This window comes from Xyrauchen texanus, chromosome 6, assembly GCF_025860055.1.
Source record: "Xyrauchen texanus isolate HMW12.3.18 chromosome 6, RBS_HiC_50CHRs, whole genome shotgun sequence".
NCBI classification, from domain to species: domain Eukaryota; kingdom Metazoa; phylum Chordata; class Actinopteri; order Cypriniformes; family Catostomidae; genus Xyrauchen; species Xyrauchen texanus.
In genome coordinates, this window is record NC_068281.1 from 29,252,506 (window position 1) to 29,277,818 (window position 25,313).

General features: G+C 40.3%; 1 protein-coding gene across 1 annotated transcript; it reads left to right on the forward strand.

Moving 5' to 3' along the window:
* Positions 1-127: 127 nt before the first annotated feature.
* LOC127644748 (ADAMTS-like protein 2) lies at positions 128-25,131 on the forward strand. The gene is made up of 18 exons (XM_052128103.1): positions 128-226; positions 2,676-2,818; positions 4,255-4,330; positions 4,559-4,661; positions 4,955-5,100; positions 5,471-5,594; positions 6,374-6,454; positions 6,545-6,720; positions 7,303-7,735; positions 8,608-8,968; positions 15,582-15,685; positions 15,792-15,918; positions 17,912-18,125; positions 18,394-18,549; positions 18,656-18,826; positions 18,909-19,085; positions 23,731-23,875; positions 24,623-25,131. Exons 1-18 carry the CDS (start codon positions 128-130, stop codon positions 24,742-24,744), a joined length of 2,958 nt encoding a protein of 985 aa, XP_051984063.1. The 3' UTR covers positions 24,745-25,131.
* Positions 25,132-25,313: the final 182 nt, after the last annotated feature.

The window sequence follows — 25,313 nt, forward strand, 5'->3', positions numbered from 1 at the left end:
CTCTCTCTCTCTCTCTCTCTCTCTCTCTCTCTCTCTCTCTCTCTCTCTCTCTCTCTCTCTGTCTCTTTCTCTCTTTAGTCTTTGGTTAAGATCAGGGGGGCGAGGTCTCCTTGTTCTCAAATGAACCATGTACTGTCTCTGGACTACAAGATTCGGACATATTCTTCTTCACTACATTGTCTTACACTTATGGATTATTAATACACCAACAGGTGCAAATTTGAAGGTAAATCGCATTCATTTTTGTATAGTTTGCAATGAAACAGACTTTTGGTATACATTTGGCTTAGGTAAAAGTTGTAGCCTTGATTTTAGCGTCTCCCACAGAAAAAGAACGTCCGTTTTTACGTGAACAGTGTCTCGAGACCAATGCGTTCTGTTCTTTTTGTTGAGTCTAGCTTTATTTTTTTCAGCGCAAGGACGCGTGCGGTCTGAACGAACCCTAACACCGGTTTAAATAAGCGCTCAGTTACAAATGCCGGTTACAAAGCGGGAAACGAGAGGGGGCTCTGTGGCAGGAGGAACATCAAACTTTCACGTTAAAATAAGGTTTCGACCAGCTCCACGGGCACCGCATTGTTTTTTAACACCGCTTTGTATGCTGATTTCGGCTCTGAGATCAAAGCTCCGTTTGGGTTTTGATGTCTGTGGAATTTTATTTTTACGATTTTTGACCGCTATCTGCGACCGCGAACACAATTTTATATTTTGAAAGATTTTGAAGCCTGTTTTTATATTCACGAACGACTTTTAAAAGCTCTTTTTGCACTCGACTTTGCTTGTTCGAGTAGGCTACAGTGGAGTGATTTGAGTCGAGGTGCATCAGCTGGTTTGGGGGCAGTTCAAACCGAAACGTACAAAAACGTGTTCTTGCGCTAAAAGATAGACGCAGATAGACGAATAGAACAGAACGCGGGCGTCTCTAAACGCGTTTTGAAAATGTACCGTTCTTTTTAACCCGACGCGGTGTAAACAAACGTGGCGTTCCTGCGCGAGACGCTGAAAAAAAGCGGGACGCCGAATTGTCAAAGACGTCTGCCTAGCACATGTTTTCATAGAAACATGATTGAAAAACAGAGGGGGTGTTCGGAATAAAGCTTTGGGTGTTTTAGTCTCATAATGCATGCTGTTTGAGAGCAATATCGCCACTGTTGTTCTGCAGAAGATGTTTTAATGTTTGATTTGGCGTGTTAATGACCGGTTCACGGTCAAGCATTGGCAGACTAAACTCAACTGAAGTGACATTTCGAAACAGGGCACATGTGGTCTTCTAAGGGGGTCTCCCCTTTAGTACTGCATTAAAAATTGGTGAAAAGTATATTGTCTATTTAGAATCTAAACAGCCAAAGGGCATTCAGATAAAAAAAAAAAAACATATGGGGATGTAGACTCTTGTTTGGAAAATCATAAGATCCCTGCGTTTGGGGCGGGAGACACGAGTGGCTCTTGCAAAGCTGTTTGGATTTGTAGAAGGGGCTGCCAATCCCCCATACTACTATGCATTCCATTATCCATTTCTGTAAGCCTGCAGTAATTGTCATTGTTTTTGCTTCCACTGTAGGCATACATTCGACTGTAGTCCTACTTGTGCCTTTAATGGGAATTTATGGTGGGAAAACATAGAGATGTTCTATTCCGAGATAACAACCTCTGCGTTCTTACCATAGGAGAGAACGTAACGGTGAACTAGCATGTTATGAAAATAAGTCACCGTTTATGGATAATATACAAATTATTGGGGAGAGCCGTAAACTGACACCAGTACCTGTCGTAAAATTGTCAGTGTCTTCCCTATATAACAGTCATTTTATCATAGTAAAATCCACACATAGTTAATTCCAAAAGGGTTGTTTCCTCACAAAAGCAGTTTATTCAGTGTACTGACACATCTTCTCCATATACTTTCATAAAAAAAAAAAAACAGCATTTGGTGTCCTTGCCAGTGTAACTCCCATAGAACGTCTATGGGACCTCTGTGTTGTGTATGTTGTTGCTAACCTTCTAGGCTCAAATTTCTAGAAGGGCTCTGAAAAAGACACCAGTACACACTTATATGAAAATGTCCCTTGCAGAGAAAGTGGATTTCATGCTTGAATATACCATAACTTTCCAAATGTCATTTAAGGACTGAACAGAGCACTATACAGGAAGGGTCAATGGGTGCATAGAGCTCCAGGAAAAAAATGGCCTTTGTGTAAATCCACCTCCTTTTACCTAAATCCAAACATTGCCTATTAAAGCTGGTTTGAGATCAGTCATGCTGGGCAGTGCTTCTCTTTGAGAGGTTCACAAGACTTTCCATGGAGCCGTGCCTGTGTTGTGTTAAAGTTCACTGATGCAAGGCTCGAAGAGGAGCGATTAACCTGCCGTCTAGACAACAGGAGTCTGCCTATAGGAGCAATTCATAGCTGGCCATGGGCTCTGTATTTAATTTTAGCTAAAGTGTCTTTGGTTGTCTCTAGTTTTCTATTTCTATTCTTTTTATTCTACTCTCCTATTTTCACATCATCAATATTTAACTAAAATTTGTGCCTTGAAGGTCATTACAGCTTTTGCCCACAAGTTAGACAGAGAAGTGCTTGTGGCTCACAATAATTGCCATTGTTTACAGATTTTTCCATGTTATCATGTACTAAGTGTGCAGCAGTGAAGCACTCTGTCTCTATCTTTGCCAGGACAGCAGTGAGGGGAGGGAGGATTTCCAGAGGAAGCCAGACGAGGTAGCTCATTGGTGGGGTGAATGGAGCAGTTGGTCCACCTGTTCCCGTACCTGCGGAGGAGGAGTACGCTCTCAAGAGCGTCACTGTCTGCATCAGAGGTAAACCACTCTCAACTACCACAACAGCTTGAGGGCTCATACAAACTTACTCATATCCAGGTCAACCAAGGAAAAGGACTCCCTATTTTGTACTACGGTAATTAGAAGTGACAGGCCTGATACTTTGAGCGAGGTTCTCCTCCATGGGTTGAGAGCTGTCAGTTTGACCCTGGTCTGAACTCACATTTCACACCGGGTAATGTCACTCACGATCAACTTGTAGATTAAAAATCCATTTAATGTGACCCTGAATGCTCAATCCTGTTGAGTGTCTCTCTTTCACATTTTAGTTTTTTACATAACTGTTTTGTTCTGAAAGCTTTATTTTCTCCAAGTATTTGTGCAGAATATAGAGAAAATTACAATTTGAAAATAGACTTGAATTATCTTTATTTGGGGGCCTTTTTCAGCAAATGTTGATAATTGTGATTAAACATGATTAATAAGATTAATTAACCAGGATCTCAAGTAATTAATTTTATTTAAATAAATTAATAGATTGACAGCCCTAGTAATTTTTTAATTGTGACTTACAGGTCTAGTAAAGTCATAAAAATGTCTAAAGTGAATATAATTATTTTTAAAATTATGCTCTGCTCTAAAATATTTATTCATCAAAAATGGCTCTTTTTGTGCACAATCTCTATAAAATTATATATATATATTAAAATGTATCCAGTAAACATAAATAATTGGCAAAGTTATGGGAAAGTCATGGAAACTTATTGGTAAAAGGATGTAGTAACCCTGAAGTAATCATTCCATGGAGGACCTTATGAAAATGGATGTCAACGTTGTTCTTGCTTTCATTAAAGATAAGCTGTGGATAAATCAAAATTTCCCCATCAGACTCTGCTAAAGCATGGACTAACCCAAGTGAACCCTCGCTTGAGAAAAGGGGGGTAGGGGAGAGAATTCCCCCTTGACTAATGTCCTCCAGAGAACACAGATAGACTAAGGAATGTCATATGGGATGAGCATCATTCCACTGGCCCACACGACACAGGGAATCCTGCTCAAAATGACAAACATATTTATAAAATGGATTTTAGTGCAAATGGTCAAACAACAGAGGAGATTCCACTGGAGATAAGAGTCTGTGCTGAGCTAGTCCAGCTGGCTTCCATTAGCACTTCTCAGTATGGTGGAGGCATTGAAAGGTGTGTGCATGGGGGGAGGGTACAGGGAGAGCTAGAAAGATGAGCAGAGTCATGTATTGAGGAGTTTAGAGGGATGGTACCAAAAGCTGTGAAAAAGCATGGGAATTTCCAACATATGCAGAAAAGGTAGACCTTAGTCAGATTCGCAAGAGTGTATTATTACATGTAGCTGTTTTGCAATGACGTTCCACTGATCCTCTCACAAACAACTAAATAATGTTAAAAAGTCAAATCAAGGCCAATTTAAATGGACTTATACATAGCTTACATTTTCAGACTGACGTCTACCCAAAACATCAACAGTTCCTTCTGCTTTGGACCATCCAAGCAATATCAGCTGTGTACAAATCAGGTATGTCCTAACGTTTATAAATATTGTTGTGTATAATTAAGGGATAACCCATTGTAATGTGACTGCAATAACACGTTTGTGTTACTGGGTGGAATATTCCACCCAAGCAAACTGGCATAAATATGCATTCTTACACATGTTGGCTTTCAGCTCCAATATCTGCAGGCTTATTGACCTGCTGCCTGGCTTACAAGCTCTGTCTTTATTGTTGTCTGGATGTTTGCCTAGCCATGCCCAAACAGCAGAATCAGCTTCAAACAGCACCAGTGCTCTCAATTCAATGCCAAAGCCTTCGGCAGGAAGCACTATGAGTGGGTTCCACTTTATCCGGGTAAAAAATCCTTCAGTGTTCTCCTTTTCCACCTTTCTCTGATTGCCTTAGTTAATTTGCTCTCCTTCCTGGCCTTTCAGTGTTTTAGGCTTAGAGCTCTACTGAATTTCTTGTCTTGGCCTCTGGCCAGCTCTATTATAGCTCACAGATGCCCCTTTAGGATTATTTCTACAGTCCATAGTCCCCCATGTACAAAAGAGGCCTCTCCATGCCATAAAGACGTATTATCTCTAGAGGAATTCGCTAAAGCCTAGAATGTAATGATGTTTTTGCTGATGTCACCTCCTGTTCAGATGATTACATCAGCATCTCCAACAAACCATGTGACCTCCAGTGCACCACAACCACAGGAGAAAGGCAGCTGTTGGTGCCCGCCCATGATGGGACATTCTGCAGGGACGGCATCTATCAGGGGGTTTGCATTGAGGGCCAGTGTCAGGTGTGTCAGAAAAAACAAGTATAGCTTTCGTTTTTCCACAGAACACAAAAGGAGATTTTAGACAGAATGTTAGCCTCAGTCAGCATTCACTTCCATTGCATCTTTTTTCAATGCAATGAATGGTCACTGAGGCTAAAATTTTCTCTAACATTTATTTTTGTGTGTTCCACATAAGAAAGAAAGTCATACAGTTTGTAAAAAACATGATGGTGAGTAAAAGATGACAAGAGTTTTGTTTTTTATTTTATGATTGTACTACCTATTGACTGGACTGAATATTTTGCCCTCTTAGCTTTTTTTTCCCCATTTATATACAATTGTGTTTGTGAGATCATGCTTAGCGCTAAATCTTCTGTTGTCTTGATTGCAGGTGGTAGGGTGTGATGGGAAATTGTATTCCAGTAAAACCATAGACAAATGTGGAGTCTGTGGTGGAAATGGAGGTTCTTGTTATCGTGTGTCAGGATCTTACCGGAAAGGGATCACACAGTTAGGTATACCTTATGTTAGCATTAAGGGTTGCTTAGACCACCAGCAGATCATAATTTTGTCAAATTTGATATTAGTTTTTATTTTATTACTTATATGGGCACTCTTTTTTTCTTACACAATAAAATTAAGATTTTTACATGAAAATATAAAGCTACCTTAAATCTACCTTTATAGTTTCAGAAGGGGGTCTCTTGCCAGGTTAATATCATCCTGAAAACAGCCAAAAAGCCACTTTATTTTTAGCCAATTAAAAAAATAGCCATTACGAATGTACTACGATTGAAATTCAGAGATCATTTTGCGAGAGTTTGGATACATTTGATGAATTTTACATACATTTTTATAATATGCACAAACAGTGATTTACTGTCATAAAGCTCTGAAAGTGGCTCATTGAGGTCAGTGCCATTATATCCGTACTGATCTCACAGTGAAATTGGAGAGAGTAGGCTGAGTTATATTCAGACAAAATCGGTCTGTGATTACCAACATTTGAAACACAGTCCCCAGTTGTTGGGCTTAAGTGTATTTGTGAGCTCCTTTTTCCAGTTGAAATATCCATGCAGGGGCACCAATAATGAGTTGAGAAGCGAGACACATCTTTTGTTGACATGTCTTGTGGGGTGTTGGAGAAAGATCTGTTGTTAATTTTGTGGTGAAGTTAGCAAAATGGAATTTAGCGAAACGACACATTTGTGTCGCTTACAACATATTTAATATGACAAGTTTTATTTATAGAAATACTTTTTATTGAAATATTAATTTGTATTTGTGTCTTTAGGTTATGCCTTTATAACCAATATACCAGTTGGTGCCACAGATATCCAAATCGTTGAGCGGCGGAAAACTGAAAATATCTTGGGTAAGAGTTTAATTGGTGGATCAATCATTGTTTTGGTGTGGAAAGAGAGAGAGAGAGAGAGTCCTATCTTAATTTCATTGTTCTATCTAGCTCTGTCTGATGAAGCTGGTCACTTCTTCTTCAATGGAAACAGTGCGATCGACAATCCACGAAACTTCCATGTTGCTGGGACAGTGTTCAAGTATAGGAGGCCAGCTAACCTCTTCTCTGATGGCTTTGAGTACATCATGGCTCAGGGTCCCACCCAGCAGGCCCTGAATGTCATGGTAGGTATATAGGTATGTACTACATGCATCACAACCACATTTCTATGTGTTCTCATATGTGATTGTCTGATAATTCAAAACTCTGCCAGCAGTACTTGGCTACACATTAAATGGCCAAAAGTATGTGGACACCCACAAAATCTGTTAAAATAGCTATCACTTTTGGGAAAGCTTTCTACTAGATGTTGAAACAAGGCTGTGGTAATTTCCTCCCATAGAGATGCAAGAGCATCAGTGAGGGCTGGTACTAGCTCAGTGGGGATGGCAATAGGGACTTGCTAGCAGTTTGTGTTCTAATTTATCCCACATGTCTTCAGTGAGATTCAGGTCTAAGTTCGTCCACACCAGACTCAGTAAACCATTTGTTTATGGTCCTAACTTTCTGCAAAGTTCACCCCATTCTACTAAAATATTTGTCTAAGAAGACTGCAAGGCTGAATGTACCTTCTAATGAAATAGCAAAGCCACATGGCTGTCCACATACTTTTGGCCATGTAGTGTACAGTAGTAGCTCAATCAGTACTAATTACTACAAGTTATGCCTGTTTCATGTACATCATAGGCTGTTTTCTTTATTCAAAGTATTACAACTTCAATGGAAAGATGCCTCACATCACATATGAGTACACAGTTCCTCAAGCTCCAGAGCCGAGAATGGCACCACCCATGCCCTCTACCCCTGAGCAGCCTAAAATCAGCAACCTAATGTCAAAGACTTCCAAAGACCCATCACTGTCAGACCAGCAGTTGAACATCTCCTCTACAGAGCTCTTTTCCACTCATAATGAAATTGAAGCTCGTAAGGAGTTTGGAAAGAAAGGCAATCAGAGTGCTTCATTGGTTCCTCAAGAAAATGTGGAGATGCGTGTGGGCCATGAGGAGCTGCTCTGGGAACTTCAGGCCTCTGTTAACCTCAGCGATCTACCTGGACTGGTATTATTTAGACCCGCGAGTGAGGTCCTTCAGAATGAGCTAGATGGTGAAATGCACCATCTTGAGACACAAGGCAGTTTTGGTAAGTACTGTAATCTTTGGGGGGAGAACTTTTTAGTTCAGTGGAGAACTGACCTTTCATGTCGCTTTCAGACTAGACCTATTGCCATGGATGATTCACCAGGAAGTCTGATTTGTTGATTTCTGTAAAAAAAAACAACAACAACAACAACTATTGAATTCAGATTAAAATTAAAGCTATTGTACCAAGTGTGAAAATGAAATCAGTTTCAAAACGTGCTTATTCGAATTTCAGGTCAATAATAAGTGCATACGTTTTTACCCTATACACTGTGAAAAAAAAGGCTTTTGTTTTGGGCAAAGCTAGTTATGACTTGTAGCTCAACAAGTTATTACTAGCTATGCTCAAAACTAAAGTCTTTTAGCTCAGAAAGGGCTACATTAGGGTTTTCTATATATTCTGACAAATAACTATATATATTAATTAGCTAATTCCTGATAATTGTATTACAATTTCCTACAATACTCTAAGCTATACAGGAAATGTTTTAATGGCGTTTTAATAGTAGATGCAGATATAGAAAGTATCAGCTACTTTTGGCTATACTGTAAGCTTGCATATAAGGGTCTATTGTTTTGATCAAACTAAACTGGTATTTGTTTGTTACAATTAGTTGCTTGGTATGTTTAAAATGTTTTAATAGAATAATTACCATGAATCTTGTGGTTAATCACTATTATCAAATTTAACTTTGACAAATTTTTACACATTTAACATTAAATGAATGTTCGTATTTTACAGAAAAGCTAATCTAATATCTGTTTCCAGTATTATTTGAGAAAACACTAATCTTATCTTCAATGTCATCAATCAACGTCACCATCGATTAGGTCTCGATTGAGTAAACCTTAATGTTCTTTTCTGTTGTCCAGGCCATGCGACCAATTTGATCGATGGTGACTCGTCTATTTCAAGTGACTCCAATCACACATCTACACCTGTTCTAAAGAGTCTCTTCTATGATGGGGCTCCATGGCCCTCAGGCTCCAGACAGCCCTGTAAAGAAGATTCAGCACTCTCGGGCTGTGCCATACTCAAGCTTAACTCCAACTCCTCTCTGGATAACAGCCTGACACTGGAGATCTTCCCGGGCAATCTGGACATGCACAGTCCGGATGGGGAACCTGTATTTGGGCCTAATACTGAGCCTAGGACTAATGACTCAACAAACCACCAGCCCAAACTTCTTCAGCTCCACCAGGTGGAGTCAGTGCAGGTCCCCCACAGCGAGAGGTCAGAGGGAGGGCACAAGACGATGAATGCTATGGCATATTTATTGCCGTAGTCTAGCCTGGTTTGTTATGAATGTAAACGTGCACTTATCTTTCATAATTTCACTTCATACATTCCGCTGATGTGCTAGTGAGAGTAGACAAAGATTTGCAACTTTTTCTTCCCTGGCCTTCAGCTAAATGAATGAAATTATGAAAAATACTTAAATTATGAAACTTTTCTTAAAAATATGGATATTAAAAAATTTAGGGGATTTAAAGTTACTGCTGTGGTAACTGTACTGATGGTATTGTGGTTCAGTTATTTGAATTCAGGTTTAGACTCAAGTAAACATATAAGTATGAAAGTTTCAGAACTTTCATGGGTGAATTAAAGGTCATGGCTGATGAGTATTACTGTAAATGCATTTATTTTTAGCTCTTGCGTTAGAGCGAGGCGAGTGTGAGCAATGTGAGCTGTTCACAGTGAAGATGCTGCACGCTCATCTCGCTTACTTCCAAGAGCCAGCACCCACCATTCCATCGTGCGGCTCGCGTATGGATCCGGCTGAGGAGTGAGAGTCAGCTTTTGTTTTGGGCAAAGCTAGTTATGACTTGTAGCTCAACAAGTTATTACTAGCTATGCTCAAAACAAAAGTATTTTAGCTCAGAAAGGGCTACATTAGGGTTTTCTATATATTCTGACAAATAACTATATATATTAATTAGCTAATTCCTGATAATTGTATTACAATTTCCTACAATACTCCAAGCTATACAGGAAGTGTTTTAATGGCATTTATACAGTAGATGCAGATATAGTGTGAGCATTGTGAGCTGTTCACAGTGAAGATGCTGCACGCTCATCTCGCTTACTTCCAAGAGCCAGCACCCACCATTCCATCGTGCAGCTCGCGTATGGATCCGGCTGAGGAGCGAGAGTCAGGTCCGTCCCTATCACTCGCTCTCTTTCCAGATCCAGCTGGTCCCTCGCGTGTTCTCAAAGCACGCTCCGGCGTCTCTTCGGTTCACGAGGGGGACGATGAATCTCTTGGGTCTGCAGACTTTGAGTTGCCTACTTCTGAGCGTTCCTTACAAGATGACAAAGCGGTTGAGGAATTACTGGAGGTGGTTACTTGTGTGGTGGCCAGATTACAGATAGACTGGCCACGCAAACAAGAGACCCCCAAACAATCAAAACTAGAAGACTGATTTCTGTCTGATGGCCAGGGGAAGGGAACACAAAATCAGTCTCTCCCTTTTTTGTTGAACTCCTTGACGAGTTTTCTTGTTCATGGGGGAAACCCTATATCTTTGTGCATTCGACGTAGACATATTCGACTATCGCGGGTGCTAAGGCACGGGGGTATATGATGATGCCACAGGTAGAAGAGACACTCGCGGGCTATCTCTCGCCTAGGTTCAGCATCATCATTGAAAAGACCAACTCTCCCCACAAAGCCGTGAAGAACCACCTCAACTCTTGTGGGGAAAGCTTATCAAGTAGCAGGTCAGGCTGGTGCCGCGCTACACACCATGGCGGTGTTACAGGCATACCAGGCTGATCTGTTGAAGGACCTGAATACGGGTGATACAATCGACGAGAAGGCATTCTCAGAGCTTTGTCGAGCCACAGATTTAGCTCTCCGTGCAACCAAGCAGACGGTTCGTGCTATCGGCCGTTCAATGGCTGCTTTGGTCAGCACGGAGAGGCATCTGTGGCTAAACCTCACGGGCATCAAGGATAAGGACAGAGTATACCTACTTGATGCCCCAGTCTCACCTTCCGGCCTGTTTGGCGATTCGGTGATAACAGTCATCACCAGGTTTCGGGAGGTGAAAAAACATGAGGAAGCCTTTGTGCAATTCCTTCCTCGCCGCACTCAGGGGGAGGCACCTCAGTCCCTCTAGAACGGAGGCTCAAAAACACTTTTTTTTGCGAGTCATGCTCCCCCTTGTAAAGATTAGGGATCGCTTTGTCGCCCTCAGCAGCCTCCAAAGCAAGACCTCAGAACCATTATTTCCAAAAAGAAGAAGTCCTGATGGTTTTGCGCCCAGCCTTGTGGGGGTAGCCCCCCCTCGGGACGGGGTGCGCAAAGCATCTACCTGCTTCCCGACACCCCCACGAAACCTCTCCATTCCCACCGCCTCTGGTGTTTCGGGGGCAGCAGTTTCAAGCTAAATGTTCCAAAAGGTGTTCGAAAAGGTGTTCCGTTGCTTCCTGTTGTCGCACAGGACAAGGAATATCCAACATCCCCTCAATGGGAAGTATCTAAATTGGTACCCATTTCAGAGAACCTGGCAGCTTGGAAGTTACTGCCGGGTATTTCTATGTGGGTCCTAAAGACAGTAGAAAAGGGCCACAGAAACCGCTACCGTGAAACTGGAACGAGCACAGTCTTCTGGTCAAAGGGGCCATAGAACATATTCCCCTTCCAGAGAGAGAGTCAGGTTACTACAGCAGATACTTCCTGGTTCCCAAGAAGGATGGGGGATTGCGTTCGATTTTAGATCTTCGAGGCTTGAACCACTCAGTCAAGGTGCTCAAATTCGTGTCACAAATTTAACATTGCGATTGGTTAGTCACGATCGATCTAATGGACGCATACTTTCATATAGAAATACTGCCATAACACAGGAAGTTCCTGAGGTTTGCTTTCGGGGGCGAAGCTTACCAATATCTGTTTCTTCCATTTGGACTAGCCTTATCACCTTGCACATACATAAAGTGCATGGATGCATCACTGGCTCCATTGCGCCTCCGGGGCATCGGCATTTTGAATGATATAGACAACTGGCTGATACTAGCACAATCGCAAGAACTGGCATTACAGCACAGAAATATTGTCTTAGGTCATATGGTTTCTCTGGGGTTGAGGCTCAAGGACAAGAAAAGCATTCTCTCTCCTGCCCAGAGAACAACATATTTAGGGATCGTATGGAATTCGATCACAATGTGGGCACAGCTGTCTCCCGCTCGAATCGATACCATTCAGAATACCTTGAGCAAAGTCAGGCTAGGCCAAGATTGTACTGTTCTTCAGTTTCAACGGATGTTAGTTCTCAAGGCATCTGCGTCCTCGGTGATCCCTATGGGCCTTTTGCATATGAGACCATTCTGGTTGTGGCTCAAAGCCAGGGGATTTCATCCAAGGGCCAATCCCCAAAGGCAGATAAGGGTTACATGCCACGGGCTACGTACCCTCTCTATGTGGCTCAGACCCCGGTTCCTCACCTTGGGTTCCAATCTATGTGCGTCTTGCCGTCGCAGATTGTTAACAAAAGACGCCTCCCTGACGGGCTGGGGAGTTGTCTTAAGTGGTCATCCAGTTCAAGGGGAATGGGAGGGTCATCAGCTTGATTGGCATATCAACTGTCTCGAGTTGATGGCTGTATTTCTGGCCTGTATTGAGAGGCTGCCATGTCCTGGTGCGGGTGGATAACACAGCGGCAGTCTCTTACATAAATCACCAAGGAGATCTGCGGTCAAGCCAGCTAAACAGACTAGCGCGACAGATTTCCTTTGGACCCAGGGCAAGCTCCTGTCACTCAAAGCAGTATATATCCCTGGATGCCTGAATGTGGGAGCGGATTTACTTTCCAGACAGAAAATACCGACGGGAGAATGGAAACTCCACCCGAGGTAGTGAAACAAATCTGGCTAAGATTTTACGAAGCAGAGGTGGACCTCTTCGCCTCCCAACAGACAGCGCAATGTCCTTTCTACTTCTCTCTGAGTCACCCAGCCCCCATGGGTCTGGACGCGATTGCGCATACATGGCCCAAAATGCGCCTGTATTCGTTTCCTCCTGTTTCTCTGCTCCCGGGAGTTCTAGCCAGAGTTCGCCAACAAGGATCTTGCCTCTTACTGATAGCGGCGAGTTGGCCGAAAAGAGTATAGTTCTCGGAGATAATGTCTCTCCTCGACAGCTCGCCTTGGGCAATAGCGGAAAGGAGGGACCTTCTGTCACAAGTGCAGGGGACAATATTTCATCCCCGGCCCTAGCTGTGGAACCTTCATGTTTGGCCCCTGAAGGGTAACAACTGAGGGACACTGGGTTTCTACTAGAAGAAGTAAAATGGGGTGTCTTTGAAAGATGCTGCACTGCATGTAATGCAGATCCAGTTAACTGCCAGAATGCTTCAATTCTGGACTTCCTGCAGGATAAATTATAAGCAGGCACATGCCCCGCCACTCTAAGGGTTTATATGGCCGCTCTGTTGGCTTGCCATGCCTTGATTGACGGGATGCCACTGGGAAAACATAATTTGCTTGCTCGCTTCATTCGTGGGGACATGCGACTGAGGTCTCCCGTTAGAACCAGGATCCCTTCATGGGACTTAGATATAGTCCCTGAGGGTCTGGTTGAGACCCCTTGAACCTCTAGAGTCGGTATCTGACAAGCTTCTGACTCTAAAGATGTTTTTTTTTCTTATAGCTATTACTATTTTAAAAGAATTGGGGATTTGCAGGCTCTTTCTGTCTTGACATCCTGCCTAGACTTTGCCCCAGGAATGGCGAACACGATATTGCATCCTCATCCTGACTAGCTGCCTAAGGTTGCTTTCTCAACCGTGCATCCAGTCACTCTTGAGGCCTTCTGTCCTCTGCCGTTCACTATGCCTTATCAGGAGAAACTTCACAGACTGTGTCCGGTCCGTGCTCTTCAGGCCTACGTCCACTGTACTTGCCGGTGGCTTAAGTCAACTATTCGTTTGTCATGGGGGCCGTAACATGGAGGCGGCCGCAACAAAACAGACAATGTCACACTGGGTGAGGGATGCTATTGCCCTTGCCTATGAGGTATGCGCTTCACCAGTAGGCATCAGGACTCATTCTACCAGGGGGGTCGCTTCCTCTAAAAGTTTTGGCCGGGAGTGCCCCTCTGCAGTATGTTTGTAATGTGGTAGGCTTGTCCTCTCCGCACATATTCATAAGATTTTGACAGTTTGGATGTTCATGCCACTCCGGGCTCTCACGTCATTGAGTCAACATCAGAAGCTCATGTCTGAGACCTTTCATGTTCTTGTGAGCACAAACTACACAACCGGGTTGTCCAGGCAATCACAGTGCATCAAGCGCAGCATTAAGTGTAGCTTTTGACAGGGAACATCTTGGATTACTTGACTGTAACTCTTGTTCCCTGAAAAAGCAGAACGAGATGCTGCGCTTCATTTCCGCACTGAGGATGTCCCAGGACTGCTCTTCAGACAAATATACCTGACGATGCACCTGTGGCACATCTATTTATAGCCCCTGGTACTGTCGCATTCTGATGATGTAACCAACAGAGGCTATAAAGTTTCTAGTCAATTTCATTGACGTGTTGCACACATATCCACACTTGGTCACTCCTAAAGACATTCCCAAAGCGCTGAATAAAGCACAGCATCTCGTTCCACTTTCTCAGGGAACAAGGGTTACAGTCAAGTAACCCGAGATGTTTTACCTTATTCAATTAAAACGTCTATAAACTACTGTGGAAATTCATAGGTCTGCATTTTCTGACCAACAATTACATTGCCTTTACCATGATTAAATGGCTAATTCCGGTAAATTTTCCATGATCCTCCAAGATACACAGGAAGTGAATACCATTCGTTGGTGCACACATATAAAAAATCTGCTGATTTTATCTACAGAATTTCATACAGTATATGTGTCTATTGTCTTGTTAGAAATAAAATTATATTGTTTTTCAATGTAAATGATTAGTTGAATTTAGATTTACTTTTTTTAATTATATAAACTAAACATTTGAAAGGGATAGTTCATTAAAAAATGAAAATTCCATCATCATTTACTCACCCTAATGTCACTCCAAAGCCATAAAATTAACATGAATAGTGACTCTGATCTGAAAAGAAAAACACAGTATAAATAACAATATCGAGTCATGCTCCATATTTCATGTCCTCTGAAGCCAGTCAATCAATTTGAGTGATGAATGGCATCTCTTTCCTGACCACTCGACCCAATCTTACTAATAACTGTCTTCTTTCTTCCGCTTCAAAAAATTCTCAGTCTATTCTTTTGCCACTGTCTCTCACCTTCCTCTCTACTTGTGCTTCTCAAAGCAACTTGAAACTTTGTATTACTACACTTCTCTTATTACTGCCTCTTTATGATAAATCACGTCTGTTGTACTCCTCATTTATTAGTCGCTTTGGGTGAAAGTCTGCCAAATTAATACATTTAAATGTAACAGAATTAAATTTAAGTCTATTCACTGTTCAATTAATTTATTCATAAAGCATTGAAATTAAATTTGGCGGCTACTTCAATAACATCAAACCTCTTGGTTCTTATTGCGTCTCATAAGGTTTGATCTTATTAATGTTGCCTTCACCTTAGATTTCTGCACTTTATTAATGATTTGATTTGACAGTGAATATTGTCTTAAATTTTGTGTGTAGACCTTTTGTGCTCCATGGAAGAGAGAAAGTCGGGGTTGGATTGATGTTAGGTTGAGTAAATAATGTCAGATTTTGCCTTTTTTGGTGAACAATACCTTAAATTGGGTGAGGTAATTCAAAAGTTGTGAAAAATGAAACAGACATTGGAAACTTGCATTAACGCTGCTCACCTTCCTCTCTCTCTCTCTCGCTCTCTCTCTCTTATCGTACTCCAACAGTAATGAGTTTGAGGTGGAATCTCTGGATCCTGACATCAGCCTGCCCGACATGTACAGATGGAAGTTATCTGTGTATGCACCCTGCAGCTCAACATGTACCACAGGTGCAATTACGAGCACAATATACACAAAGACAGAAAACACTCACACATGTTCCAGTGTAATACAGCTGCACACATACAAGCTTGACATTATATTCTATCTCTGTAGGTATAAGCACATCTTATGCTTTATGTGTGAAGTTTGATGGGTCAGAGGTGGATGAGAGCTACTGTGATGCTTTGACCAGGCCAGAGCCCACACATGAGTTCTGCACAGGGAAAGAGTGTCTGCCCAGGTTAGATACAGGCCACATTAAGTGATTATTAAAGCTTTACAATAATTGAAATAGAGATAAATCTACTTGTAGTCCACTGAGCTCAAAGGAATATTCAGGTAAAATACAATTTAAGCTTTATTGACAACATCAATAAAGCTTAAATTGTGACATGCGGTTGATCGTACTGTATCGGGTACGTATACTATATTGTCAAAACACATTTAAAACACTATTTCTTGATATAAGGGACAAACCATTTCCTACATAAAAAAGTCATCTTTAATGTTAAAAATCAAGAAATTCACAATAATATAAATACTGGAAAGCACAAGTAACGTTACATGTCCTCAGCAAGAAGCAACAATGTTAAACTGCCAAATTAAGTGTTTAAAAATGCACAAATTCATAAATAGAAAATATCAAATGAAAGGTAGGGATCTGTAAGATATCAAACAACGCAAACAGTAAACTGCATATCAAAGTTGTGTCCTAACTTTACATCAACTCTGTCAGATTTTTCATTAATCCTGAATAAATCAGACAATGTAATTTAAATAATAATTTATATATATATATATATATATATTTACACACTGGCAGCCAAACGTTTGCAATAATGTAGCTATTTTGCTGTTTTGGAATAGAAATTGGTTCTTCAATTCACCAAAGTGGCATTCAACTGATTACAAAGTATAGTCAGGACAATACTGATGTAAAAAATAGCACCATCACTATTTGAAAAATGTTATTACATTTTGATCAAATCTAGACAGGCCACATTTCCAGCAGCCATCACTCCAACTCCTTATCCTTGAGTAATCATGCTAAATTGCTAATTCGGTACTAAAAATCCCCTGCCATTATATCAAACACTGCTGAAAGCTATTTGGTTTGTGAAATGAAGCTTAACATTGTCTTTGTGTTTGTTTTGAGTTGCTACAATATGCAATAGACTGGCATGTCTTAAGATCAATATTAGGTCAAATATGGGAAAAAAGAAACCGCTTTCTCTAGAAACTCATCAGTCAATCATTGTTTTGAGGAATAAAGGCTATGCAATGCTAGAAATTGACAAAAAACTGAAGATTTCATACAAAGGTGCACACTACTGTCACAGCTGTCATTGCTGCACATAGAGGATTTTGGGTAAAATAGTAATTTTATTAATGTCTTGAATATACATTGTGATCAGTTGAATGCCACTTTGGTGAATAAAAGAACCAGTTTCTTTCCATAAGAGCAAAATCTGGCATCTATATATATATACACACACACACACACACACACACACACACACACACACACACACACACACAAAAAAGTTGCCAAAAGTTTGGAATAATGTTCAGATTTTGCAGATATATATATATCTTTTTTTTTTTATTTTATTTTTTTTTTAAACAATGTTTAAGTCTCTCATTTTTCATTAAAAAAAGATTATCTTATAGGAATTGTGGAATGAATTTGGCATTTTTGTTTAGGAAATAGAGGCAGCTTCAACTGAGGGAAAACAAAATGGCTCCAGTTAACAGCACATGGTTAAAATGTTAAAATATTATTGTTTTATCAACTCTGAACTTTATCACTTAACTCCTTTACTGAACACTATTATTAGATAATTAAAGACTTAAGACTCTTGTTGGATGGATCAAATTAAATTAGCATGCTTTGAAGTGTCTGACAGAGTTGGCACAATCACAGTAAGATGTAAGTTATAAAGTGAATAAATGTCAATTTCAGGTTTTTATAAAAACCTGTTCCCTTACACAGTTTGTTAGCTGAGACCTTTGTCTACAAATATGTCCATTATCTCAAGAATCAGTGAAAATATGCAACTGTCACACTGGTTTAAAAGTGTTACTGTAACTCATATTCTATAAAACATATTCATATTCGAGATTATTTAGAAATGATTTGCTCTGGTAATCGTCAACATGCCATGCTGATGCTATCGATTGATCTTAAGTAGTGTTTAACCATGAATATTCCTTCAACTTGTATTCTGAGGCAGATGGGAAACCAGTCGCTGGAGCGAGTGTTCCCGGACGTGTGGGGAAGGGTTTCAATTCCGGACGGTGCGCTGTTGGAAGATGATGGCACCGGGATTTGACAGCTCTGTGTATGATGAGTTGTGCCAAGCCACAGAGCTGCAGAAGCCCATGACACGCAAAGCCTGCAAGAGTAAAAGCTGCGGTCCTCAGTGGGAGATCTCTGACTGGTCTGAGGTCAGTGTGTGGAAGACACCATAAAATTATTTCCTATTGTCCAGTGTATCCATAATTGCAACACCACACAGCTTGCAATCTTACAAACAACATATACAGTATATTCTATTAATGGATTAAATAAAATCTTAATTTTGACACTGTACTAATCTCATAAGAACACAAGAGACATTAATGCAGTAGAATACCCTGATTATTTGTTTTGATTAAATATGAGGTCTTTCATTTTAAGTCTCACAGTCTTAGGTTGTGTATTATCTTCTGATAGTGTTCTGCACGGTGTGGTGGTGGTGGGGTGAAGAGTCGTGAGGTGCGCTGCTCCATGGAGTCCAGGCTCTGTAATGAGTCTAATAGGCCAGTCAGCCAGAGAGAGTGTGAAGGCCCGCCCTGTGACCGCAGGTGGACCGTCTCTGACTGGGGGCCAGTGGGTTTCAGGATTATAGATCAAATTATGGCACCATCCTTTAAAATATCACATAAAACCTTGAAACTGTCCATTAAGTATTATCTTATTTTTGTCTCTCTCTAAGTGCTCAGGGCCATGTGGGGAGGGCAGAATGAGGCGCTATGTGGTGTGTAAGAACAGTAATGGAAAGGTGATCTCTGATGGACAGTGTGATTCAGAGCTGAAACCGCTGGCAGTGCATCCATGCGGAGACAAAAACTGTCCTGCCCACTGGGTGGAGCAAGAGTGGGAACAGGTGGGAACTTCACTGTGCTAATTTCAGGTTTAACTCTCCATCTCCTACGTGTTTAATGAGTCTTATATTATTGTTTTATTAGTGTAATGCCGCATGTGGTCGTGGGGTGAAGACACGACAGGTGGTTTGTGCAGGGCTGGAGGGGGGCGTGTTTAAGGAGTTCCCCGACTGGATATGTGACAAATCCCTCAAACCTTCAGACAGCACGGCCTGTTTTGCGAGACCCTGCTCCAAGTGGTTTACCACATCCTGGTCTCAGGTTAGGAGTGGTTATTATAGTTTAACTGGTTTGACTCACACAAAGATGGATACACAATTATTCTCCTTAAACTTTTTAAATTCACAGTTTTATTGGTTTTATGTGGTTTGTTCTTTGGAATGTTTACATTAGGTTCATGCGGTGACTTACAGTACAGTGCAAAGTACAATATTAAATTATGACACAGTTATAGGTAAAACATATAGTTACCGTTTGTAGTCTATTTTTGTTGAATATCTGTCAGTTATATTAAAGAGTATGCTGTCATCATTAATATGGATATATTCGGCCGTTGCATCAAATCTTGCTGTTTATTCAGTGTCTTGCACCATGAACGCTCTGTTTTTTTAAAGGTGCACTCAGTAATTTTTTTCCCATAACATTTTTATTTTACTCCTAAACAAATTATTTGTAATTTTGAAACTTGAATATAATCATGAGCACTCACATGAGATGAGGACTGTAGTCATCAGTTTATAACCTTTTAAAAAACGTTTTATTCTTCTTGGGGCAGGGGTGCCCATATGGGGACTGCCATTTTAAAATCACATGACCATCTGAATACTACTACCATCTTGTTTTTGGACATTTTCACTCTTGGATTTAATTAATGATGGCTGACTGTGAATAGTGAATTTCTACATCTGGGGCATCTGTAACTCAAAACTATTGATTCTGAATGATGCTGCATCCACACCACTAGGTGTCACCGTAAGTCCAAGATGACTCGAACAAAAAGTTACTGAGTGCACCTTTAAGACGTGTCAGATGTTTTTTCATTTTTGTCTCCGCATACTGTTCAATCCATTGCGCTCAATCCAACTGTTTTTGAATGCAAGAATGCATTCTATGTGAACACCCCATAAGAAACATGCCTGATGGACATAACCCTTAATCAAGCCTACTGTTGGTCTTCCATAAAGGAATATTCCAGGTTCAATACAAGTTAAACTCAATCGACAGCATGTGTGGCATAATATTGATTACCACAAAAAAATTTATTGACTTGTGCTTCCTTTTCATATATATATATATAAAAAAGCACAAATCGAGGTGACAATGGAAGTGAATGGGGGCCCTTATGATTCGTCCCAGTCTAGGTTTGGAAAACCATAACAAGGTTTTAGTACCCCTCTTCCGTCCCAGCACTCCAAAATAGTCATGTTTTTGGAAAGCAAACTAAAGCATTTGATAATAAATGAGAAAGGAAGGGATGAAGGCCAAAATAACAAACAAAATAAACTAATTCCTAAAGGGGAGTCAACTAACTTTCCTAGAAAGGAAAATTGAAACATAAACATACTCTAACTCCCCCCAAAACAAGAGAAAACTGATATTAAACAAAACGGCACCCACCTCCATACAAATGCTCCCAGAGTAATCAGTCCAAGGCACACTTGACATAGGAAAATACCTTTTAACATCAGTTCACTCAATAGGCACAAATGCAATCTCAAGCAATATACAACAAATTCACTAGGGAGCCAACACATCTGAGCCAGGATAGGGAAGACAGGGAATGAAGCTTTCCAGCAGCTTTTATCCTCCAGCTCACAGCCAGACCAATCAGGAGAATTCCTCATTAGTGCTCTCAACTGGTAGTGATTAGAATGAGAGAGAGAGAGAGAGAGAGGAGAAAAGCCAGGGGAAAAACAGACATGCAAAACTAAACATTCCCACCCCAAAATACACAACCAAAACAGATACAATGTTACCACATTGAATACGCCTTACGACATAACATCTCCCCAACGAAAAGATATAAACAAATGATCACAAATAAAAATGCACTTAAAATACATCCAAGGACATAATGGGGCCATTTAGCCACAAGACATCAAAAACATGTATGTTAACATGATTTTAGTTTGATAAAGTCACTTACTAAACCTTTCTGTGTAAAGTTTTTACAACTTCGTTGCCATGACCACAAACCCTTAAAGTCGTGGTTCTAGCTTGTTTGGCACCCTGGGCGAAACCCACTTCAACATGCCCCCAAAGTTGACCGTTTGTGTGTGTGGGGGGAGGGGTGGATTCTAAATGAGAACGTCCCCAAAGTTGTTGACCCTGGGCGACTGCCCATGTCGCCCGTGCTTAAATCCTCCACTGTTCACATTTCTGTTTAAACCCTCCAAAAATTGGCCACATTCACTTCCATTCTAAGTGTCTCACTGTAACCTTGATTTTTGCATTTTTAAAGAAAAGGAGAGATTATTCAAAATACATTTTTGTGGTAATCAACATTATTCCACAAATGCTGTCAATTGCACTAAACTTTAACTGTAATATTCATTTAAGACCAAATTGTTGATTTTGAAAATATGACATTTTGCACAAACCTCATAGATCCTTTGCACATTTCTATAGGCACAAGAAAATTACATTTTAACGACTTTCCAAAAGAAGAAAAAAAGATACAGAGATGGATTACTTCAGAAGAGAAAGATGCACAATTTACTGTCACTCCTTCAGCATTGCAGATTAATATCTTTTTTTAATAATGCCAGGGTAATATAAGAAAACAATTACACAGTTCTGAATTTAAATAGTACAACATTTTAAATATAAAAAAAAAATACTAGATTTATGCTGCCTAATAAAGACGGAAATGCGTCATCACAGTAGGGCTGCAACTAACGATTATTTTGATAATCGATGAATCTAACGATTATTAGAACGATTATTCGACTATTCTGCGATTAATGCAACGATTAATCATTAGCTCTTACCCGATTATTCAGCTTGTGCCCGACTTAAAAGGTTGTATTAAATGTGCTTACTAACAATAAAGAGGGAAAAAAATCATCTTTTAAAAATATTTCTAAAAGACATTCACTGAATTACAGGGAAAAAAACTTTTTAGAAGTTTAATTCAGTAAAGAAATTCACTGCAAAAATGATTGTTATCAAGTGCTTTTGTCTTGTTTTCCATTTTAAAATGGTCTAAAAATCATTAAAACAAGATACATTTAATTGAGAATAACATATAAGAAATTTAGACTTGCTTCAAGAGGATATATATTAAATATAATGTATTTTGTATATAAGTGTATTTTTTCACTTGGTTATACTTCTGCGAGTGCAGTAAAGACAAAATACACTAATAAAAACAAGTATAAATATATTATATGCTGCGACTCATGTGAATGCATCTTTTGTCAACAACTATTTTTTAACTATTTTAAAATATTTTTATTTTAAATATTATATTCAGCTTTCTCAGATAAAAATAATTTTCTTCTGCAGTATAGCTGCTAAAGTAAATGCATGTTGTTTTAAAGGAGTTTTAGATATTTATATTGGAAAACAAGCCAAAACAAAATTACATCTAAACGTATTTTTTTGCAGTGTATAATGGGGCGAAGACATCCCTCTCTCACCTTTCTGTTCACTTCAATCCATCTTTAACTCACAAAAAAACAAAAACTCTCTTTTGCCATTTGTCTTTACAATAAGAAATGCACTGTGAAATATATTATGATTCAATAAGTCGCAAGCCATCGCGTTATTGTAACGCAGGGAAGAAGTCAAGAAAGCTGGATCTAGGTGCAGCGAAGGATTTTAATGAAAATTAACAAAAACAAATGACTGGTAAGCACAGGAACAAAGAAAACATCCACGATGGGAAACAAGAACATAAACAGAAAAAACATCCACGAAGGGCACAGGCAAAACATGGTAGATCTTGATACATACACATTTAAATTCATACAACAACTGACCCAGGACAAGCAAACAGAGCATTATATACACAGTGGGTAATGACTTAATGAAACACAGGTGAGGACAATGAAAGACAGCTGGCAGTGATGAGTGCAGGGAATTATGGGAAGTGTAGTCCATGGGGAACAGATGACAGAGGCAAAACACAGGGCAGACAACAGTGAATCGTGACAGTTATAATCTAGCTGCAGCAAGGGACAAGCGTCCCCGCGACAGAGTGTGTATCAGCCGCATGCAGTTTCAGTCTCTCCCCCTTAGATTGGGACTCATAGAAGAGGCGCTGACCGCAGAGAGAAATGCCATTTTCAGAGTTTGTAGTTATTTACATGACCTGCTTCCTTATTATTTTAACTTTAATAAAGCTGTAATGCATTAAAACGGCATTTAAGATGTAACACCGTGATATTTCCTTTAAAGAGCTCCGACTCCTCTCCACAATTAGTGTGCTTCTGTATTTACTTTTATATTTTTGCATAAACATTCCCTCATACTTTGCGATCTACATCACCTGAAGCAGTTTGGATAGTTTAGAGTGCAAATGGACTGATCTGTGGAATTCTTCCTCCTCAGTCAGTCATGAACTGCAGTGCTGCTCTCACGCATCATCATTAGAGTTTAATGTGATCTCACGTTACGTTAAATGAGATCAAACGACTATTCGACAATTAACATTTTTGTTGACAATTTATTATTGTTTACGTTATAGATAACATTGACTAATCGTTTCAGCCCTACATCACAGTCTATGAAAAGCATCCATGAAGACCGCTTTCTAAGTCATCAGTGCAAATAGGGTGCGATTCCAAAGTCTCTGATGTTTTTTCTTTTCTACATAATGGTTCATTAAAAATATACTTGCATTCTTTAGCATTTGTGATGCTTGGCACTCACACATGTGCATGTGTGTTTGTGTGCCCTGCAGTGCAGTAAGACATGTGGGATTGGAGTACGGGTGCGAGAAGTGAAGTGTTATCAAGGAGTGGAGCTGGGCCATAGCTGTGACTCCACACTGAGACCTGAGGCCAGGCAGAGCTGTGAGGTGCAACCTTGCACCACTGAGGCACCAGGTACACTTCCATACACCACTATTCTAGTAAACCACAGCACTACAGACCTTTAAAGATGGATACAGACAATGGAACCACATTTAGCTCACCAGATTGGCTTGAGACTGTGTAAAGCGGATATGCCTAGCAGATTTTCAACAACATACTGTAGGCTTTAAGTGAATTGAAAAGAAATCCATTCTATCTTATATTTGGAACGATGCCGAAGGACGCACCCTTGCATGGGTGTTATTTGATCATGCCAGTTGTAAGTAGTTTATGCTGTACCTAATGAAACACAGCAACGAGTGCATGCTGGCTCAATTAAAAGCACATGTGCATCTATCTTGGCACAACACAAGCTAATCCCTGTGAAATTTAGACCAGACTAATGTTTTGTTGTTTCTATACTTCACAGGGCAAGTGCATCATGCATTTCGTCAATTTGGCAGCCACTTTTGTGTTTTGGACAGCAATGACATTCCTTGTTCTTAGTTGATGATTTAGTGTGGGGAACATGGTACAGAGCTGCAGTCATTAATGTTCCAGGAGTTGAGCTTACAGCACTTTTCCCAACATCTCTGCAAAGAACTGCCTTAAATAAAGTGTCATTTTTGCGCATAGTAGCAGTACTGAGCGGAAATTAAAAAATAATAATGGTTTCCAAACAGATTTCCTATACTCTCCAACCTTCACTTCAGCCCACCCTTGTCTGCCATTTTCCACATCTTTATGTCTGTTAAAAGTGTCTTTTTTTGTTCCCACTAGCTGAGGATGCTTGTCAAGATAAAGCAACAGTTAACTGTGCTCTTGTCCTTCGGGTGAAATTGTGCACTCACTGGTACTACAGGAATGCCTGCTGTCTGTCCTGCAGGATCAAGAGCCAGTAAAGGCTTTCACTGGCTCCTCACTGGGGCACTCCTCAACATACTGGATGCACTGAACCCAGAACTGTACCTTTGCTTGACCCCAGAGCAATATCTTCAATCCAACACTGTCAATTCCTCCTCCATAAAGAAAGGTGCTATAATAATAAGGGCATTGGCCCCAACGTGGTTCCCTCCTGCAGGGACCCGCTAAAGGCAGCTCCTGTAACTGGACTGCAGAGGAGCACTGGATCTACTGGTGATCAAGACTGCATACAGTAGCCATCAGTTCAACACGAAGTCCTCTGATCAAACAACTGTGCAGGCTCCTCCTCTGTACTGTAAAAGCCTTGATTCTGCTCTTACACATGAAACTATAAATGAATACACACACAAACACACCCACACAAACCTTATATGTTCAAAGTTTGTTCTGTTTTTATGTTGTCTTGTTTGAATTAATTGCATTGGTGTCCACCTTTGGTATAGAAATAAATACAATAGTGAAATAAAACAAGTGTTTTTGACATCAGGGTTGGATAGTGTTGATATTTTAATACAACATACAGACTCTCAAATTCCCACAAAAACAC

What these genes read in the sequence shown, in the direction of transcription:
- LOC127644748 (XM_052128103.1), top strand. Translation starts at nt 128, where the DNA reads ATGTACTGTCTCTGGACTACAAGATTCGGACATATTCTTCTTCACTAC. An exon ending in CAACAGGTGCAAATTTGAAG is followed by an intron (nt 227 to 2,675) that starts GTAAATCGCATT and finishes TATCTTTGCCAG; the next exon opens with GACAGCAGTGAGGGGAGGGA. An exon ending in CAGCTCAACATGTACCACAG is followed by an intron (nt 15,686 to 15,791) that starts GTGCAATTACGA and finishes CTATCTCTGTAG; the next exon opens with GTATAAGCACATCTTATGCT.